Below are 20,050 nucleotides of genomic sequence, written 5' to 3'. Positions count from 1 at the left end.
CTGGACACTTAGGTTGCTTCCATGTCTTGGCTATTGTAAATAATGCTGCAGTGAACATTGGGGTGCATAGGACTTTTGGGATTGCTGACTTCAAGCTCTTTGGATAAATACCCAGTAGTGGGATGGCTGGATCGTATGGTAGTTCTATTTTTAATTTTTTGAGGAATCTCCATACAGTTTTCCATAGTGGCTGCACCAGTTTGCATTCCCACCAGCAGTGTATGAGGGTTCCTGTTTCTCCACAACCTCTCCAACATTTGTTGCTATTAGTTTTAGATATTTTTGTCATTCTAACGGGTGTAAGGTGATATCTTAGTGTAGTTTTGATTTGCATTTCCCTGATGATCAGCGATGATGAGCATCTTTTCATGTGCCTATTGGCGATCCATATATCTTCTTTGGAGAAATGTCTGTTCATGTCTCCAGCCCATTTTTTGATTGGGTTGTTTGATGTTTTGTTGTTGAGTTGCGAGAGTTCTTTATATATTATGGATATTAAGCCTTTGTCAGATATATGACTTGCAAATATTTTTTCCCAGTTAGTGGGTTGTTTTTTTGTTTCAATCCTGTTTTCATTTGCCTTGAAGAAGCTCTTTAATCTGATTAAGTCCCATTTGTTTATTCTTTCTATTGTTTCCCTTCTCTGAGAAGGCATGGTGTCTGAAAAGATCCTTTTAATACTGATGTCAAAGAGTGTACTGCCTACGTTTTCTTCCAGAAGCCTTATGGTTTCAGGTCTCACCTTTAGGTCTTTGAACCATTTTGAGTTTATTTTGATGAATGGTGAAAAAGAATGGTCAATTTTCATTCTTTTACATGTGGCTTTCCAGTTTTCCCAGCACCATTTGTTGAAAAGACTTTCTTTTCTCCATTGTATGCCCTCAGCTCCTTTGTCAAACATAAGCTGTTCTTGGCCCATTTTTTAATTTATTGTTTGTTGTTGTTGAGTTTTAATAGTTTTTGTATAGTTTAGATAACAATCCTTTATCATGTGTGTCTTTTGTAAATATTTTCTCTCAGTCTGTGGCTTGTCTTCTGATTCTCTTGACAGTGTCTTTCACAGAGCAGAAATTTTTCATTTTAATGAAGACCAGCTCATCTATTATTTCTTGCATGGATAATGTCTTTCATATTTTCGTATTGTATCTAAAAAGGCATCACCATATCCAAGGTCATCTAGGTTTTCTCCTGTGTCATCATCTAGGAATTTTATAGTTTTGCATTTTGCATTTAGTTCTGTGATCCACTTTGAGTTAATTTTTATAAAGGGTATAAGGTATTGTCTAAATCCATTTTTTTGCATGTGGATGTCTAGTTGTTCTGGCATTGTTTGTTGAAGAGACTATATCTGCTCTCTTGTGTTGCCTTTGCTCCTTTGCTAAAGATCAGTTGACAAAGGCTCTGTTTGTCCTGGGGCTCTATTTCAGAGTTCCCTATTCTGTACCAGTGATCTGTTTGCCTATTCTTTTGCCAATACCACACTGTCTTGATTACTGTAGCTTTATTGTAAGTCTTGAAGTTGGTTAGTGTCAATCATCCAACTCTGCTCTTCTCCTTTCATATTGTGTTGGCTATTTTGGGTCTTTTGCCTCACCATATAAACTTTAGAATCAGTTTGTCGATATCCACAATATACTTGCTGGGATTTTGATTGGGATTGCACTGAATCTATAGATCTAGTTGCAAAGAACTGACACCTTGACAATATTGAATCTTCCTATCCATGAACATGGAATATCCCTCCATTTATTCGGCTCTTTGGTTTCATTCATCACAGTTTTGTAGTTTTCTTCATAAAGATCTTGTATTTACTTTGTTAGATTTATACCCAAGTATTTCACTTTTGGGGGTGCATGTGAATGGAATTGTGTTTTTAATTTCAAATTCTACTTGTTCATTGCTGGTATATAGTAAAGCAATTGACTTTTGTATATTAACCTTGTATCCTGTAGCTTTGCTATAATCGCTTATTAGTTCCTGGGGGTTTTTGTTGATTCTTTTGAATATTCTACATAGATAATCAGGTCATCTGCAGACAAAGACAGCTTTTTATCTTCTTTCCAAATCTATATACATTTACTTTCCTTTTCTTGCCTTATTGCATTAGCCAGGACTTCCAGTGCAATCTTGAAAAGGAGTGGTGAGAGGGGACAGACTTGCCTTGTACCTCATCTTAGTGGGAAAGCTTCAAGTTTCTCACCAATGGGTATGATGTTATTATATGGTTTTTTGTAGATATTCTTTATCAAGTTGAGAAAATTCCCTTCTATTCCTAGTTTACTGAGAGTTTTCATCATGAATGAGTGTTGGATTTTTGTCAAATGCTTTTTCTGCATCTATTGATATAATCATTTGATTTTTCTTTTTTAGTCTGTTGATGTGATAGATTACATTACTTGAGACAATTTATTTTTATGCTTGCATTATTTCCATGAGATTACCACCATGAACTGTCCTAATTTCCTGAGTTATAGCATAATTTCAGAGTATAGTGCATCTAAAACTCAACTATAGGAAGCAGATGTAGGGAAGGAGAGTGAGACAGGTCCCAGGAATTCTACTTGTGGGGGCAGTCTTGAGGCTAACTAGAGAAGATAAAATACCTTATGTCTCTATGCTGAGCCTAGAGGGAACCAACAAGCACAGAGCAGAAGACAAAGTGGTATGTTACAGGCTGGAAGGATAAGAAATCAAGATGTTAAAGTTGAAGATGGTAATGCAGAAAGTCAGAAGGACAAGGCAAGTGGTCCAAATCTGATAGGAAGTTACTGCTTAAGACATTTTCCACATGGCATCTATAAGGTTTATGAAATTAGTACATTGCAAAAAGAAGTGTTTTTAAATTTTTTAGGAATTCTTAACTCTAGTACAAGATAGGTGGTTAATGTCTCAAATGTGATCTATTTTAAAATTCATCGTGTTTCAGTATAAAATTATTGACGGGGGCTGGCCCAGTGGCGCAGCAGTTAAGTGTGCATGCTCCACTTCGGCGGCCCAGAGTTCACCGGTTCGGATCCCGGGTGCGGACATGGCACCGCTTGGCAAGCCATGCTGTGGTAGGCATCCCACATATAGAGTAGAGGAAGATGGGCATGGATGTTAGCTCAGGGCCACTTTTCCTCAGCAAAAAGAGGAGGAATGGCAGCAGTTAGCTCAGGGCTAATCTTCCTCAAAAAGAAAAAAAAATTATTGACAAAATATTATTGAAGTAATAGTAGTATGGGGCTTTAAAAAATGTGCTTAATTAGAATGGTTCCTATTTTAGTCAAGACTATTTTGACTGTGAAACTAATAAGGGAGAGAATACAGGTAGTAGGCTCCCAGGTCTGAGCTCCGTTAAGAAATTTTATTTTATTTTATTTTTTTTGAGGAAGATAAACCCTGAGCTAACTACTGCCAATCCTCTTCATTTTGCTGAGGAAGACTGGCCCTGAGCTAACATCCATGTCCATCTTCCTCTGCTTTACATGTGGGATGCCTACCACAGCATGGCTTTTGCCAAGTGGTGCTATGTCTGCACTCGGGATCTGAACCGGCGAACCCTGGGCCGCCGAGAAATGGAAAGTGCACACCTAACTTCTGTGCCACCGGGCCTGCCCCAGGAAATTTTATTTTAAATGACTACGACAGTTCATTGTTTGGCATAGTCACCCTTACATGCTACTGTCTCACAAACCCGTACTCTTCTTCCCATGTAAAAAATTCCTAAAATACTCTCAAATATCCCATGTGAAATTAGAAAACTATGCTTGGGGGGCCGGCCTGGTGCTGCAGCGGTTTAGTTCACACGTGCCGCTTCTAGGCGGCCCGGGGTTCGCCGGTTCGGATCCCGGGTGCGGACATGGCACAGCTTGGCAGCCATACTGTGGTAGGCACCCCACGTATAAAGTAGAGGAAGATGGGCACGATGTTAGCTCAGGGCCAGGCTTCCTCAGCAAAAAAGAGGAGGACTGGCAGTAAATAGCTCAGGGCTAATCTTCCTCAAAAAAAAAAAAAAAAGAAAAAAAGAAAACTATGCTTGGTACCATTAAAAAACTGAGTTTATCAGGGTACAATTTGTGTAAGTAAAATCATAAAGTTGGTTTTGGAAAAGTTGAGTTTCAGATGTCAAGAAAATGTTAAGAATATGTACCCTGGGCTCTAGTTTTAGATTTAGATATGATATTTATTAGCAGAGAAACATAGTTGATAACTGAAGTGAGTCATAAGAAGAATAGAGACAGAGATCTCAGTGAGTGAGAGATTTAAACAAATATTGGAAGACCCAAAGTTAGAGGAATAGTCACTGACTTGGCAGAGCTGAGGAAGCAACTAAGGGCCTGCAGAGAAGAATGTCAGTGAAAACAAAGCAGTCGCCCTCAGACCTGCTGAGTGCTTTAGGACTGGCAGCACCAGATGCTGAGGAAGGCAGGGTGAGGAAGGAACTGAAAACTGGGCATTCAGTGGAACGTATATACCTAGAGCAGTTGGCCACTGGGACCCCTCTGCTACCCCACATAGCCAGGATGCTCTCCTTCAGTCCATAGTCTATTTTCTGGAGAAATTAAGCTGCAATGGCTCTGGACTTTGGGGCTTCAGGCACAGAGAGATAGAGGTTTAAAAATGATGGAATTAAGGGAAAATATGCAATCTGAATAATGGAACTCTCAGCTCTCTTCCCGTGCCCTACTCCCAGAAAGCCAGAGCCAGGATTAAACCTCACAGGGTAAGAGATTGGCGGATTCTTCGGTTTGTAAAACTGAAATGCCCTTTAGAAAACATAGTTAATATAGTGGCCCAAAGAATGCACTTCACAGACCAGGCAGGGTAATTGACTGGAGGCCCAGGTGTTGGGCTTTGAAATTCATCACTGCTCTTGCATCAAGACCACACCTCCCACAGGCTATTCCTTGCCCATGATTGAGTGTAGTCAGGATACTAAGGCAGACTCATTCCAGGGAAACAAAGAATTCCATTGTCTGCTGACTTTGGAATTTAAGGATGCCCTGATGGCTTTGACAAACTTTCCGTAGGCTGCATGCCATCCTAAGATGCTTCCACTTCCACCCAACCTTCTTTCTCTCTCCTCTTCACTAAACCTCAGACTTGCATTGCTATCGGACTGCTTTCCCAGCCTTCTCCTGCTCCCTCCCTATTTCCTTTCATACAGGCATTACTTTTTTTTTTTAAAGATTGGCACCTGAGTTAACAAGTGTTGCCAATCTTTTTTTTTTTCCCTTCTCCTTCCTCTCCCCAAAGCTCCCCAATACATAGTTGTATATTCTAGGTGCAGGTCCTTCTGGTCGTGCTATGTGGGACACCATCTCAGCATGGCCTGATGAGCGGTGCCATGTCGGCACCCAGAATCTGAACCAGTGAATACCCCAGGCCACCAAAGCAGAGCACGCGAACCCAACAACTTGGCCATGGGGCCGGCCCGCATGGAGCAGGCATTCACATTTAATCCTGTTTCGGTGTCTCCTTCTCAGAAGACCAAATCTAAAACTAGTGGCACTGAGAGTGATACAAGAAAACAGAGGGTAAGACGGGGATTTGGGACTGGCTCACTTACTGCTTGACAGGCAGAGGATGCTGTCCTGATTGGTAGATGTGGCACCAACAGAACTTGGCCCAGCGTGGCAGTTCAATTGTTAAAGATTTCACTTGTTAATTGTTAAAGATGTTGACCTCAGAAAATGTTCTGGTGGAGGAGAATACTGTGGAAGAAGCCATGATGTGGGCATTTGGAAAATATGGGGTTATTGCTAAATTGTATTGACACCTTGCATAAGGATAATGAGAGACTGAGAACAGTTAACAAGCATTTAATATCTAAGAGTGAAAACCAGAGAATCTTGGTGGTAGCCTCTAAAGAGCCCTCCTATAATGGTAGTGGAAGGGCAGACACAACAGAACAGTAGGCCGAAGACCTGATCGTGAGAGTTACAGAGCTCCAGAGGCCTTTGAATGCTCGGTCCATTCAGGTCTGTTATGTGAAGGGCAGGGCCCTGACAGGGACAATTGGAGATCCTGAAAACTGTGACAGGACATCTGGATGGATGCACCTGAGGATGCTGACTCTACAAGTCCACCTGGACTCTCTGGGCATGCAGAGGCAGCCCACTTCTAGCTCTAGTAAGTGCTAGAGCATTCACTGTCCTGGAAGATGCTGCAGAGGCGTCTCCCCAACAAGGCAACAGGCTCCCTGCCCCGGAGCTGCCCCCACCTCCTCTCCTGGTGCCAGGCCAATTAATGAGGGTGGTGTTCAACATCTATAACAAAAAAAGGCAAGAACAGGGGCCGGCATGGTGGCATAGTGGTTAAGTTTGTGCACTCTGCTGTGGCAGCCAGGGGTTTGCAGGTTCAGATCCCAGATGTGGACCTACACACTGCTCAACAAGCCATGCTGTGGTGGCATCCCACATACAAAAGAGAGGAAGATTGGGACAGATGTTAGCTCAGGGACAATCTTCCTCAAGCAAAAAGAGGAAGATAGGCTACAGATGTTAGCTCAGGGTCAATCTTCCGCACTAAAAAAAACCGAAACAAATGAGAACAGAGGAGTAGGAGGCTGAGGACAATTAACCCAATAGAAAGCACAATTCTTTGCTCATTTCTCAGGCTTGAACCAGTAATCATTGACCAAAGAGCTGACTGGGTTCCCAGGAGGAAGGACCCTGAAATAACAGTCCAAGTATATATCATGACGGTATCTCCAGGCTTCCCGCAAAGGGATCTCTGGCCACTTATACAGGTTACTGTATGCTGTGGAAAAGGAAATAACCAGACATTTTGAGGTCTGAGTTGACATTGATTCCCAGAATGGGATCTATGCTTAAAGTCCCAATCACACTGGGCCCAATGTGCCCACAGACTCCCCTGCCCCACAGAGATAATTTTCCCAGTCCCTGAGCACATAATTGAAATAGATATACTTGGCAGTTGATATTAACTTCCACACTGGGCCCTCATTGCTGAAGGAAAAGCTATCATGTTGGGGAAGACAAAATGGAAACTTTAGAAACTGTGTCCTCTCACCCAAGGCCAAAATTATAAAACAAAACAATTTCGTAACCCAAGGAAGACAGAGAGATTAGTCCCACAACCAAAGAACTAACAGATGCAAAGGAGCTGGTGCCCATCATAGCTCTGATTAATTTGCCAGTCTGGCCCCTGCAAAAACTGGATGCACCTCGGAGAAAGACTGTAGGCTACCACAGACATAACCAGTTAGTGGCCCCAACTGCAGCTGCTTTGCCAGATGTGGTAAAACTGCTAGAGCAGACTAATAAGTCTTCAGGTGTAGGATATGCAGCCGTTGATTTGGAGAATGCATTATTTCCATTCCACTTAGAAAAGAGGATCAAGAAAGGCTTGCACTTTCCAGTTTTAGCTCCAAGGTATAAGTGCTTGGAAGTCATCAGTCCTATCATCACAACAAGAAAAAAGGTGGATCACCTGAAAGTCAGTGACTCTTCTTGACTCATTAGAGAACTGAGTTTGCAGGGCAAACTTCCACCTTGAAATCTACATAAACAGACAAATCCAGACGGTCACTGAGAACTGCTTGTCTGGAACTGAAGCTGCTGGAAACATAAACTAGTAGGAACACTTAATTGGTAATTTTGGTGAATTACTGGAGGGAAAATAGGCAAGTACATTATGAAAGTTGGAGACTTCAACACCCCCCTGTCAGTAATTGATAGACCAAACAGGCAGAAAAATCAGTAAAGATATAGTTGACCTGAACAGCACTATCAATCAACTTAGTCTATTGACATTTATAGAATATTCCATCCAACAACAGTAGAATACAGATTCTTCTCAAGCTCATGTCTTATATTCACCAAGATGGACCACATTCTGGCCTCCTGTTAGACTCTCAGCTTCATGAGGACAGGGTCTGAGTTTGTAATTCTTACTGTGGCATCCTAGCACAATGCCTGACACACAGGAGGTGCTTGATGAATAATTTCTGAATAAATGAATGAATTGTAAAATTAGGCGACAAGACAAGGAAACTAGTCAGGATGGGAGTAGCAGCAAGACATAGTCTGACATAAATAATCATTTCTGACGCAAGCCTATAACCAATACATAGCTCCCCTGGCCCCCTCATTTTTGCCCATCCCAATCCTTCCCATGTCGAGGACCTGAGTGCTTTAGCCCACATGGATCAGCCTCTTTTAAAAACTTGTGAAGCGTTTATTATCTGTTTCTCATTTTGGCGTTTAATCGTACATTGCCTTGAATTGTAACTGTTTCATATATACACTTCTCATATGAGCTTCCAGAGTTTGGGATCATATCTCATCAAATCATCTGTAATATAAAAATAATTTGTATTCCAGTAGTTTATTTGTAAGCTAACTTCTTTTAGGACTTAGAGTGCATTTCCCCATTGAAACAATATTAAAAAGGGGTTAGATTCTCTTTAACATCTATAAAAATGTACTTAACGGTGATGCAACTGAACCGTATCACTACGATAGGCTAAGCTTGGAAGCCTCAGAGCAAGGGTTCATGCAGCAAAATCTGAAGGGCTTCCATCAGTCCCTGATTATCCCTTCAAAAGCTTTCATGCTTGAGCAGTGGTTTATTTCATAAGGTTTTAGATATTTTCTATAAAGTAACTCATTTTAGCCTCTTATATTTGCAGGGCTTTCATTGATTTTTTTCTGGAGCAAGTTCGTACTTGAGGGAGGGGGACTGAAACTCATTGATGATGCCAGTGCATAATTTTCAAAGACAAATAATGCCTGCCTGAGCTATCACCCGATTACGTTTGAACAGGGATGTTAATCAAATATGCATGGTGGAGGATTGTCACTTCCAAGGCATTTGTTTTATCACTGGTGTTATTTTTAGAGACCAGAACTTGCTCTGTTTCAGCTGACCTAATTATCCTGTTGATACAATTTTTTAAATTCTAGAAATTATTAACAAGTACCTAAGAATAAGTAAAGTTTTTAGAGAATTAGCTGTGTTTCAAGAGGAGGCTATGAGCTCTAAAATATCCTGCAGTTTAGCTTTGTGGAGATTTAAATCAGCTGCTTCCGTTTTTCTTTGTTTCTTTTAATAGAGTCAGTGACCTAGATCATGACCAAGAAGAGTTGTATAGAATTCAACTTGGAGATTTTTTTATTTAATGTGTAAGAATATGAGAAATAATTGAAGGCACTGAAAATGATCAGTTATTAGTTTGGGGACTAAAATTTTAAACCAAATTGGTGTACTGCCTTGTCACTCTGGCACTTCGCTAACTCTCTTCTTTACTCAGCTTCAGCTGTTTGTGATGAGGGGTATCTGGATGGAGGTCTTAGTTTCCGGAACTGCCTTGCTCTGCGATATTCTCACAATTCCCCTGGTTATCAACCTTATTGCCTGTTCTACCACTGCACTTCTGTTTCACTGGTAGCAATCGTGCGAACACACACAGAATAACTGTTGAGCACGTGTGGCCTTTTGAGTCAGATAACCTGTGTTCTAATTACAGCTCCACCATTTATTAGCTGTGCATCTTTGGCCCAGTTATTTAACCTATCAGATGCAATTTTCTCAACAGTAAAATGGAAATAAATATATTAGCCATCTCAAGGGCTGTAATAAGGATTAAATCAAATACTCTATGGAAACCACTTAGCACAGGATGTGGCATGTTGTTAGGGTTCAAGAAATCTTGTAATTATTATTACTACTATTACTTGAAAGGTACATATTATAACATTATGAAATCACAAATTGTTATGAGGTAGAAGGCATTCACCTGTGAAGAAATTGTTGGTCATTGCTTACTGTTGTTTAGAACATGAGTACATGTAAAACTTTGCTATTTATACTTTCAGGAATCCTTAAACACATTACTTAAACAGCTAGAAAAAGAAAAGAGGAGTCTTGAAAATCAAGTGAAAAACTATGCACTGAGACTGGAACAAGAGTCAAAGGTTTGTTTTTCTTCTATACTAAGAAATTCCTTTGAAACTGCCATAATTTTTAGTATGTTATCTACAAACCTACTATATAATTATTACAAAATAGTTACAAAACTATTTCCTACACTATTTTTTAGAAAACAAGATTGAGACTTAGTAAAAGTCTTGCTAGTATTGTCAATCTCCTCTCATGCTGGATTCTTCACTTTGGTATCTTCCGTATAGGCGTACCACAAGACCAACAATGAACGCCGTATATACCTAGCTGAGATGTCTCAGGTAACATTTTTTATTTTTTACTTCCAAATTCTAAGAGTTTCCTTTTACTTTATGTTTTTCACTTTTCTAGGTTTTTGATTGGTTTGGGTTAGTAGAGAAACAGATGTTGGAATTATGGGAGAAAAGGTACCAAGTTTCTGAATATGGAGGGTGAAAAGGAAAGTACATAACTTTTATGAAAAGGTAAAAAGGAGGTAAAAGTTTCCCAAATTAAGACAATTTTTTGCATACTTGTTTCCTTAGTTATGCTTTTAGTTTGATCTGTGATTGCTAGAATTCAAACAAATAAGCAGTTATCCCTCTGCTATCATGAAATTCAAGGCGCTTCACTTCATAATTATGTGTGTTGAGGTCTAAGATAGAGCATTGCTATTGCTAGAACAAGTGTACTTACAAATGACAGGACAGGAATGTGAACAGTAAATTATGAAAGATGTTGCACATATTTTCCACAGTTTTTCATTTGCCTTTCAGTTTTATTTATGATGTTGATATTAATAGAGTTTTTGTTTCAATGTTGTCAGAGCTATCTTTTATTTATGGCCTCTGATGTCATAGTTTAAAAGACTATCTGCATCTTAATGTTTCACAACATTCATCACATCTCTTTTAGTACTTAATTGCTTAATATTTGACATTTAAATATTTAGTCCTTATTAACTTCATTTTCGTATGTGTTTTAAGATTAGGATACGAGTTCAGTTTTCAATGTGCATTATCCAAATGGACGTGTCCAAAGATCAGTTGGATATGTGAATCTCAGAAAAAAAAAGATAAAGATTGGAGATATAAATTTGGAAATTATTAGCATATAGATAGTAAATCACGCCATGTGAATGAATGAAATATATCAGGGAGAATACACAGGGTGAAAAGAAAAGATAGTCTAGGATATAGCTCTGAAGAGTTTCAACAGTGATAGTCAAGGGAAGAAGAGCCAAAAAGAGGGTGGGAGTCCTTAGGACATAGCCAGGTGAGGCAAAGAGGTAGAGGACCTCGAGGGCTGGGTTTGTCATAAAGGTAATCTGCTAATCACTGATCCAGAGTATCCATTGAATCAACAAAAGGATTGAGAGCGAGTGAGTTAGGTTTGAGAATTGGAGCTGACAAAGGAAGTATAGAACAATTTGAGAATGGAAGTCAGGGCAATAGTGGGTAATGGGAGGCTTGGACTTCTAGTGCTAAGGTGAGTAGGAAATTGAGACAAGATAGGGTCACTCCTTGTGGTCTCTTACCCATAATATGGACAATTAATTCAAGCTTTATGGTCCCAGGTCCTTGGCTGGAAGCACTGCTTTCTCCTGCAGTGCAGGCACCCTCATCCCTTTCCTCAGACCATGTGCTCCACTTGGAATGTGCTGCTTCTCATACACGCCAGTTCTGTTTCCTTCAAGGGTCCAGCACAAATGCTGCCTCCTTTATGAAGCCGTGATGTGATGAAAGGCCACAGACTTTGGAGTCATTGCAAATTTGGATTTGAATCCCAGCTTTGTATTTACTGCAGTGTGACCTTTTTGTGCTTTAGTTTCTTTCCTCCTCTGTATCAGGGAAATAATAGCAGTATCTTGCAGGGGGGTTGTGAATGTTTAGAGATTATATGTATGTAAAGTGCTGAGTGAAATGCCCGGCACGTAATAGGTTCCAAATTCCAGTAAATGGTGGACATTATCTTCCTGTTTTTCTTTCCTGATCTCCCTAGCCCCTCTCACTGTGACAGGGATGTCAGAATTTCTACTTGCCTTAGCCTTCCTCCTTTGTTTTGATTAGCTGAAAAATTCATGTAGGTGGAATAGTTCCTACCCTGATTATACAGGATCACTGAACATTTAATCAAAGCCTATTTTAACAGCTTCCCAGGAAGATGTTAATCCTGTTCCCCAGTATAAATGTTAATAAGGATTTTCACTCTAGAGTGAATTGTTCATCTTTATAGTCAAAGATGGTTCTGACCATGTGGATACATGGTGACTGGAAAGGTCAATGGATGATTTGCAGTTCTTTCCACGCTGAATGCATGAATAATTGATTCTTTGGTAGATAACTAGAGCTATTTGCTGAGTCTGCTCTTTATACTTCTGCTGTCTTCACTGTTTTGACTGAAACTGAGTTTCTACATCTCCGGATTCTTCTATTTTACACAGTGTGCATAAAGTACAGACTTTATTTTTAAAGAATATTCAGGTAGTGCATTACTTAAAAGTCAGACAGAAAGACTGACTAGAGCTTCTTGCAACACATAATAAACACAACTTCTATTCCCATAAATATAGAATTTTAGCAATGGATCTGAAAGTTTGTTGAATATATTGCTTTGGTTTACAGATAAGGAAACTGAGGCCATTTTGTTTTCGTTGTTAGTTAATTCTAGACGTGGTAAAGCATCTTATGATGCTCGTTATTCTCCTTCCCTGGAGCTTCCTTAAAATCCATTGATTTTATTTCCATCCTCTGAAGAACACAGAACAATTCTACACTCCCCTTCTATATGACAACTTTTCAAAGAATTAAAAGTAATTCTCAGTCTTCCTATAGTTTTTTTTTTTTTCTGAACTAAAATATTAAGTTACATTAGCCATTCCTCATAACAGGTTCCAGACTATCCAGCTATTTCTGCTGCCTTTTTTGACAACTCTTATTTTGGTATTGTTCATTTAAAAGTAGAGGTCCCCAGCTTTAAATCTAGACTTAAGATATAATCTCAACAGCATAGCTGTTAACATCTTGTCCTCACCATACTCATTTTTCTTCTCTGCTGCCCAAGCGATCATTCCGAAATACAGACATTATGGTGTTGTTCCTCATTTAAAACCTTCAGTGACTTTGCATTGTAAAAGGATCTCAGCAAAGCTCTTTGGTGTGTTCTTCAAGGTCCTCTCTGACACCAGTGCCTGCCTCTTCAGCCTTGTCCCTACTCACAGCCTGTACTCCAGCTAGACCAACAATATGCGCAATTCTTAGGTCTATCACGGTACTTTATACCCTAGGCTCTTGCTGCTCCTTCTGCCTGGAATGTCCTTTCTCTAGTTCTTCATTGGCTACTCTTCCATGTGGAGCCCCCTATAGCCTGAATTTGTTGTATGCTTACAAAGCACCTATGCAGACCTCTGCCAAGGCAGTGAATTGTACAATCTATTTGTTTTGCTGTTTCCCCAATAGATTGTAAGAACCATGATTTGTCTTCGTACCCCAGTGCCTCATCTAGTGGTGACACATAGTAGATACTCAATAACATTTGCTGAGTAGATAAATGAGCAAATTCCATCTTCTTGTCCAACGTGCCCAAAGTTATCACTCTTAGCCGGTGATCTAGCATTTTACTTCACAAAAAAAAGAGAGTTCATCAGGTGTGAAATCCAACTATCTTCCCTTTTACCTTCAAATGTGTCTATATCTTTATCCACCATTCCTGTTCCCCATCCTGTCTTAAAGAAAAAGCAGCCCAAACTTCTTCCCAAGTCTATCTACTGCCTCTAGGACTCAGTTAATAATTATTTCCTCTTATATTTTTAATCTCTCTTCTGTTGGCTGTGGCTTAGCCCTTTACAACATGCTCATTTCTTCCACCAAAACAAAATGAAAACAAACTTTTATTTTACTCTGACTATCCTCATAAAATTACTACCTTAGCTTTCTTTTTCTCAGCCAAACTTCGTGAAAGAGTGGCTATACTCACTGCCTTTGCTTTTCCCTCCTTCTGACCCCACCATTGGACCCTGACACAGTTTAGCTTTTAATAGCCAAATACATTGACTCCCTTCAAGCCTCCTGGTAGTAGACAACTCTGAGGCATTCCATAGTCTAACTATGCTCACTTTTTAAAATATTCCCCCCTCTTGACTTTCATAACAGTATTTTTTCCTGGGCTTTTCCATTGTTTAGATGATGGCCTTATCTATCTTGACTGATTCTCCTATCCCTTAAAAGTTGCTTTCCCAAGTTTATATCATCAACTCTCTTATTTCTCTGTGTGCTCTCAATGAATGATCTCAGTTACTTGTGGCTTCAATTGCCATCTCTAAGGTCATCAGCCTCAATTGCTCCTGAATTGCAGATTATATTTACACCACCCACAAGCAGTCTCTACTTCTGTCTCCTGGAAGAATTTCAAAATAGACAAACATGAAAATATGATCTTGTCTTTCCATTTCAACATATCTACATTTTCTATTGTCTTATCTACCTTAATGACAGAGTCCAAGTATTATTTATATTTAGTGTCTATTACAAAATCCTTAATAATCTATACCATGTAGACGATATGATTTTCACAGTTCCCTCTATATTTATTTTTAAAATGGTATGGAGTGTGAGCTTGCGATAGAGGGGTTTCTACTATCTTTAGAAGCCTCGTACTGCTGGAGAGGGCCAGAATTTCCCATTATTTTTAGCTTCTCTTATACGTGCTACTAACGGACTTGGTTAACAGTTAATTGAGAATTGATTGTTCCTCTTATCTCTGAAATCAATCATGAAATAAGAGGATGAATGCTTAAATGTTTGTATTTCAGGTCTCTGGCTCATACCAAATGTCTAAAAGACAACAGAAGGATCAACTGCCTAGAATGAAGCAGAATCTCGTGAAAACGTAAGTCTAACTGTATCTTTCCTTTCTAATTAGTTATATTTGAAAGTGAGTGGTACTGACAAAACAGGTGTCCATTATATTTTGGAAGTTGAACATCTAGATTTTATAGCAACGATATAAAGTAGCAGATGGTAAGAGAACTTAAAGAAGTTTGTCCTCTCCTTTCGCTATTTATATACATTTTATAGATCACAGGAACATTTTTTGTCCTCCAACATGAAAAGTTTACATTTTCTAAGGTAAAACAATACTGTACCCAAGGAGAGCTTAAAACTACACCATTAACAACAATATAAATACAATTAAATTATCAGCCTTAACCGTTTTAGTGAGGAAATAAATGTAGATGATAGTGCAGTTTAAACTATGTTTTTCTATGTAAACAAAAACAATTTAAGATGAATAAAGAACAGAGGAACGTTTTATGGGTCTAGGAGGTTATATCTACACACAGTTGTTCCTGGTCCTGTATTAAGTACAGAAGAATTACTCAGGCATTCCCTGTCTTATAAAATTTATCCTATGTACGGGAATATATTCATATATAACTTAATATAAAAAAAGTAAACCAAGACATAAATTATCTATAAATCAGAATCCTTTTCAAATACAGGCACTCAAGGGGTATGCAAGATAGTAAGTTTCTTTGGTGGAAATTCATAGGATAACAACATTTTGTCCAATATTTGGCTAGATGGATAAGAGTACTGTTCCTTGAGTAGTCATAATACTTTAAATTATAATTATCTTTGTACATTTTCATCAATGGAAATATAATGTAGTTAAAACATTAAAGTACATTTTGGAAAAGGACTTCCCTTTGAAAACTATTATACCTCTGTGTTGCGGGCCCCAAGACCACTCCCACATTCAGTGATTCCCTAGAATGACTCATGGGACTCAGAATATATTTGTGATGTGGCTAAAATTTATTACAATAAAAGGATATGAAGGAAAAGGTCTATGGGATGAAGTCTGGAGGAAAGTTGGTGCAAGCTTCTAAAAGTCCCCTGTGGAGTCACAGAGACACGCTTAATTTCTCCAGCAATGAGTTGCGACAACACTTGTGACAACGTGTGAAGTTTACCTTCCAGAGAAACTCATTAGATATTTAGTGCTCAATGTTTTTACTGAGGACTGATCATGGAGGTACCTCTGCCTAGCACATACCAAAATTCCAGACTCCCAGAAGGAAAACAGATGTTCAGCATAAACCATGTTATTTGTACAGGTTAAGCACGGCAAATCATTCTTTTCATTTAAGGAAAATTTTATATCAGAGTAAAGAACTGTTTACCACTAAGTTCCCAGACACCAGCAAAGGGCCAACCTTGCCAGCAGGGCTTTCTAAGGATAACAGGCTTGCTATGTTAACTCTTTTCTGCACAATCACCCTAAAAATTTATTTTTTATTTTTACATTTATCTTTCAGTTCAAATTTCTTTTAAAAAGATATCACCTCTGTTATTCAAATTTACTTAAGTAGTGAAAGGAGAAATATTTTGAAAATAAAAATAAAACAGCTTCATTCTAATCATATATTAACATACATATACATATATATATCACTAGATTATAGGACTGTGAGGGCAGTTTGATTTTCTATTGAATACTGTTGTAGGTTGGATCTCTCAGGGAGTGGACTCTGAAATGGAACCCGGCATGCAGGAAGTTTACTAGTGAACATTCTTAGAATCAATGGCAGAAGGGAAGGAAACAGGTTTGGGCAGAGGGACTAGGGTTACAGTGCAGCTGCAGACCCCCGTGCCAAGCTGATTCATCAGTGAACCAAGTGTGGGCCTCCTCTTCCCCTGATGGGATGACCTAGACCTTTCTACAACTGAGAGTCTGAGCCCTGTTTTGCTATGTCCTTTCCAAGCCATGGCTAAGGTTCTTGTCCACTTACTGTCAAAACTGGGAAAGGTAGTACTAAAGGACGATCAAGTAGATCACCCAGGTGCCAAACCCATTCCTCCTTGTCCTCTTGTAGCAGCAGCTGTATATCATTCTGATGATCAGTTGTCTGTGGGGCCCTCCACGCCATAGGTTTGAGCTGAACTTGAGGTGCTGGCACATCAGAGATGGATGATGATCTTGGATACCTGCTCAGTAAGCTTATTTGTGCCCTCTGGCGCTGCTCATGCTTGATCTTGGATATATCACTTCCATCTTTGATAGAACCTGGCGTTGAATACAGTGCCTGGCATAAATAGGTGTTTAGTAATATTTGAATGAATGAATGGTCACACAAATGGACAAAAACTCCTTCACTTTCTGGAAATATGAATAACCCAAATAACTCATATACTAGAAATATTTCTGTATACCTGTAATCTTCCAAATTAGATGTATATAACTGGCACTACATTAAAATGTTGTTCTGAGTTTCTGACTTAACTCTGGAATTTAGTATACTTCTTTAGTTGATGATTCAATCTTTTTGCCTTAAAAACAAGTTTTGGTGTTAGGTTCCTCACAGAAGAGGATATCCAAATGGCCAGTGGGCATATAAAAAGTTACTCAACACCATTACTCATCAGCAGAATGCAAATTAAAATTATGAGATACCACCACAAATTTTAAAGATTGATGATTCCAAGTGCTGTCAAAGATGTGGAGGAATTGAGGACTCTCATACACTGCTGGTAGGAGTATGAATTTGTACAATCACTTGGAATACTATTTACATTACTTTCTACATTTAGCTGATTATACACCTATGATCCAACAATTCCACTTCTAGTTACATCCCTAACAGAATGGTGCATACATTTACACCAAAAGACCTGTACAAGAATGTTCACGGCAGCTTTATTCGTAATGGCTCCAAACCGAAAAAACAACAAATGTCTATCAATAAAAGAATGGATAAAAATTTTTGAGAGATATATATATGAATATTTGTTTTTTATTACTGTTATTATTCATATATATGAATTATTCACATATTATATATTATTTTATATATTATATTATACAATATATTATATTGTATATATTATTCATATATATGAATAATAACAGCAATTAAAAACAAATATTCATTTATTTAAATAAATAATAACAAAAATAAAAGCAAATAAACCACAGCTCACACAACATTATAAACAGTTATCACAGTGTTGGATGAAAGAGGCCAGAAATAAGAGACTATTTATGTATAATAGGATACTATTCATATAACGTTCAAAGACAGGCAAAACTGTCTGTGGGGTCAGAAGACAGGATACTGGTTACCAAATGTGGAGGAGAAAGGGAATAATAATTGGCGGGACATGAGGACATCTTCCAGTGTGATGACGATCTTCTGTGTGCTGACCTGGGTGGTAGTTACACGAGTATTTGCTTTCTTATAATTCATGGAGCTGTACATTTATGTTTTGTGCACTATTCTGTATGTGTTATACTTAATACAATGTTTGTTTGTTTTTTAGATTTTTAACTTTTTCCTTCTTCTCCCCCAAGCCCCTCAGTACATGGTTGTATATTTTTAGTTGTGAGTCCTTCTAGTTGTGGCATGTGGAACGCCACCTCAGCATGGCTTGACGAGAGGTGCCATGTCCACGCCCCAGGATCTGAACCAATGAAACCCTGGGCTGCCGAAGCAAAGTGCACGAACTTAACCACTCGGCCACAGGGCTGGCCCCTAAAACAATGTTTTAAAAGTCAAGTTTTTATTGGCTTTTAATGTTTGCTTTGGTTAATATTCTCATATACACTAATGTTAAAATAGTGACATTTATTTCTAAAGTTCATAATAAATCAGAGCAGTAGAAAATACCCATTTAACTGAAATTCTATTAAAAAATCTATCAGAGGGATAGTGCCTGATTGACTATTAGCTATTATATTCTTGCTGTGTGGAACTATGGCCACAAATGAACAAGATTTCTATACTGCTATTGAAAGATATATTCTAGAAATCCTTAGATATACTGATTTGAAAAAAGGCTCTTTAAGATAATAGGAGAAATAGTCTTTGTAGGATGAGGTTTGGAAGTTGCCGAAAGCTTCTAGACAAGTTACTAGGTAACCTTATTGATTGTGACCCGTGGCATGTATTAGCAATGAAATATCATATTCCTGTGAGCAAGGAGCTCAAAAACTGATACCAAAGCAGTGGTTCCTAAAAGTAGAAAACTGTAAAATTAATTTTATTCTTCAGTGTGCAGCCTTGTTTTTTTCCTGCTTATGAAGAGTTTTAGAGTTATTAAAGGCCCAAGAGGAAGAAAATAACAAGACAGTCCTTACTGTCCTGAGAGAAATTGATTGTAGGACTCATTAAGAGAGAGGGCGTTAGGGGAACATCCTTTTGATAAGAAAAGCAGCTAGAATGGAGAAATCACAACCCAAATATCAAACACTAACGGAAAAATTCAATAAACTATAATGATATTATGAAGTTACAAAAAATTGCATTCTGGGAAAATATATAGCTGACATGGGAAAATGTTTACCTATAGTAGTAAATAAAAATATAATACAAAACAGTAGAGTGGGGTTGTGGATAGCTTATTTTTATACTTTTAGTATTTTCTGTAAGAATATGTATACTTTTAACACAACTTAAAGTACCTAAAGCTCATAAAAGATATTCAAGAAATTGAGGTATTTTTATAAGGTTCTTCTAAGGAAAGAAAAATAAAGATTTTAAGTACGTATAGGAAAAAAGTTAAACTCTGAGAACTTCTTAATTTGGAACTAGATGTATATAGGAAAAGTCACAGTAGTAATTAAGGGAATCCTTGTGTCTAATTGCTTAAGTGTTTGTGTGTTTTTGTAGGATAGTATTGGGGCAGCCAATAACAAAAGAATATGTGTACTTTGTGATCATTTTTAATTACTTTCTATTGAAAGAGAAAAATTAAGAGAAACTCTATCTACTAGATAGACTATGGAAGCCCTGAAGTCAAAATAATAGTGTGAATGCTTGAGTAGCTGCTACAGTACAGCATTTTAAAAAATAGTGAGAAGTGGTAAATGAAAATTTGCATTGGCTTTGAAGCAGGTAGACTCGAATCAATTTTTGCCTCTGGCATTTACTATTTAATGTGGCTTTATGTAAGTAACCCATCTCAGAACCAGTTTATTCACCTACAAAACAGGGTTGATGGAAACCAAACTGAATAGTTAGTATGAAATTTAGAGTTTATTGAAAAATCCCTACCTCGATAAATGTTAGCTATTCTTCTTCAATGTATAGTACTTTGTTGAATATAAAGAATTAGCTAAGCGGGCCAGCCTGGTAGCGAAGTGGTTAAGTTCACATGTTCCA

The 20,050-nt window shown here is 38.3% G+C and overlaps 1 protein-coding gene across 8 annotated transcripts in view; it reads left to right on the top strand.

The window, feature by feature from the left end:
• CCDC169 (coiled-coil domain containing 169) overlaps positions 1-20,050 on the top strand; it is a 97,982-nt gene that overhangs the window by 35,869 nt on the left and 42,063 nt on the right. For all 8 annotated transcript variants that reach the window (XM_070239531.1, XM_070239529.1, XM_070239532.1 and 5 more), the window contains 3 exons: positions 9,825-9,923; positions 10,137-10,190; positions 14,699-14,775. In XM_070239531.1, coding sequence (XP_070095632.1) covers positions 9,825-9,923; positions 10,137-10,190; positions 14,699-14,775 — 230 coding nt within the window. The remainder of the gene's footprint in view (positions 1-9,824; positions 9,924-10,136; positions 10,191-14,698; positions 14,776-20,050) is intronic.

The sequence above is a fragment of the Equus caballus genome, chromosome 17, assembly GCF_041296265.1.
Source record: "Equus caballus isolate H_3958 breed thoroughbred chromosome 17, TB-T2T, whole genome shotgun sequence".
In the NCBI taxonomy this organism is placed as follows: Eukaryota; Metazoa; Chordata; class Mammalia; order Perissodactyla; family Equidae; genus Equus; species Equus caballus.
Note: the sequence above shows the minus strand (reverse complement) of the source record. Positions and strands in the feature narration are given on the sequence as shown.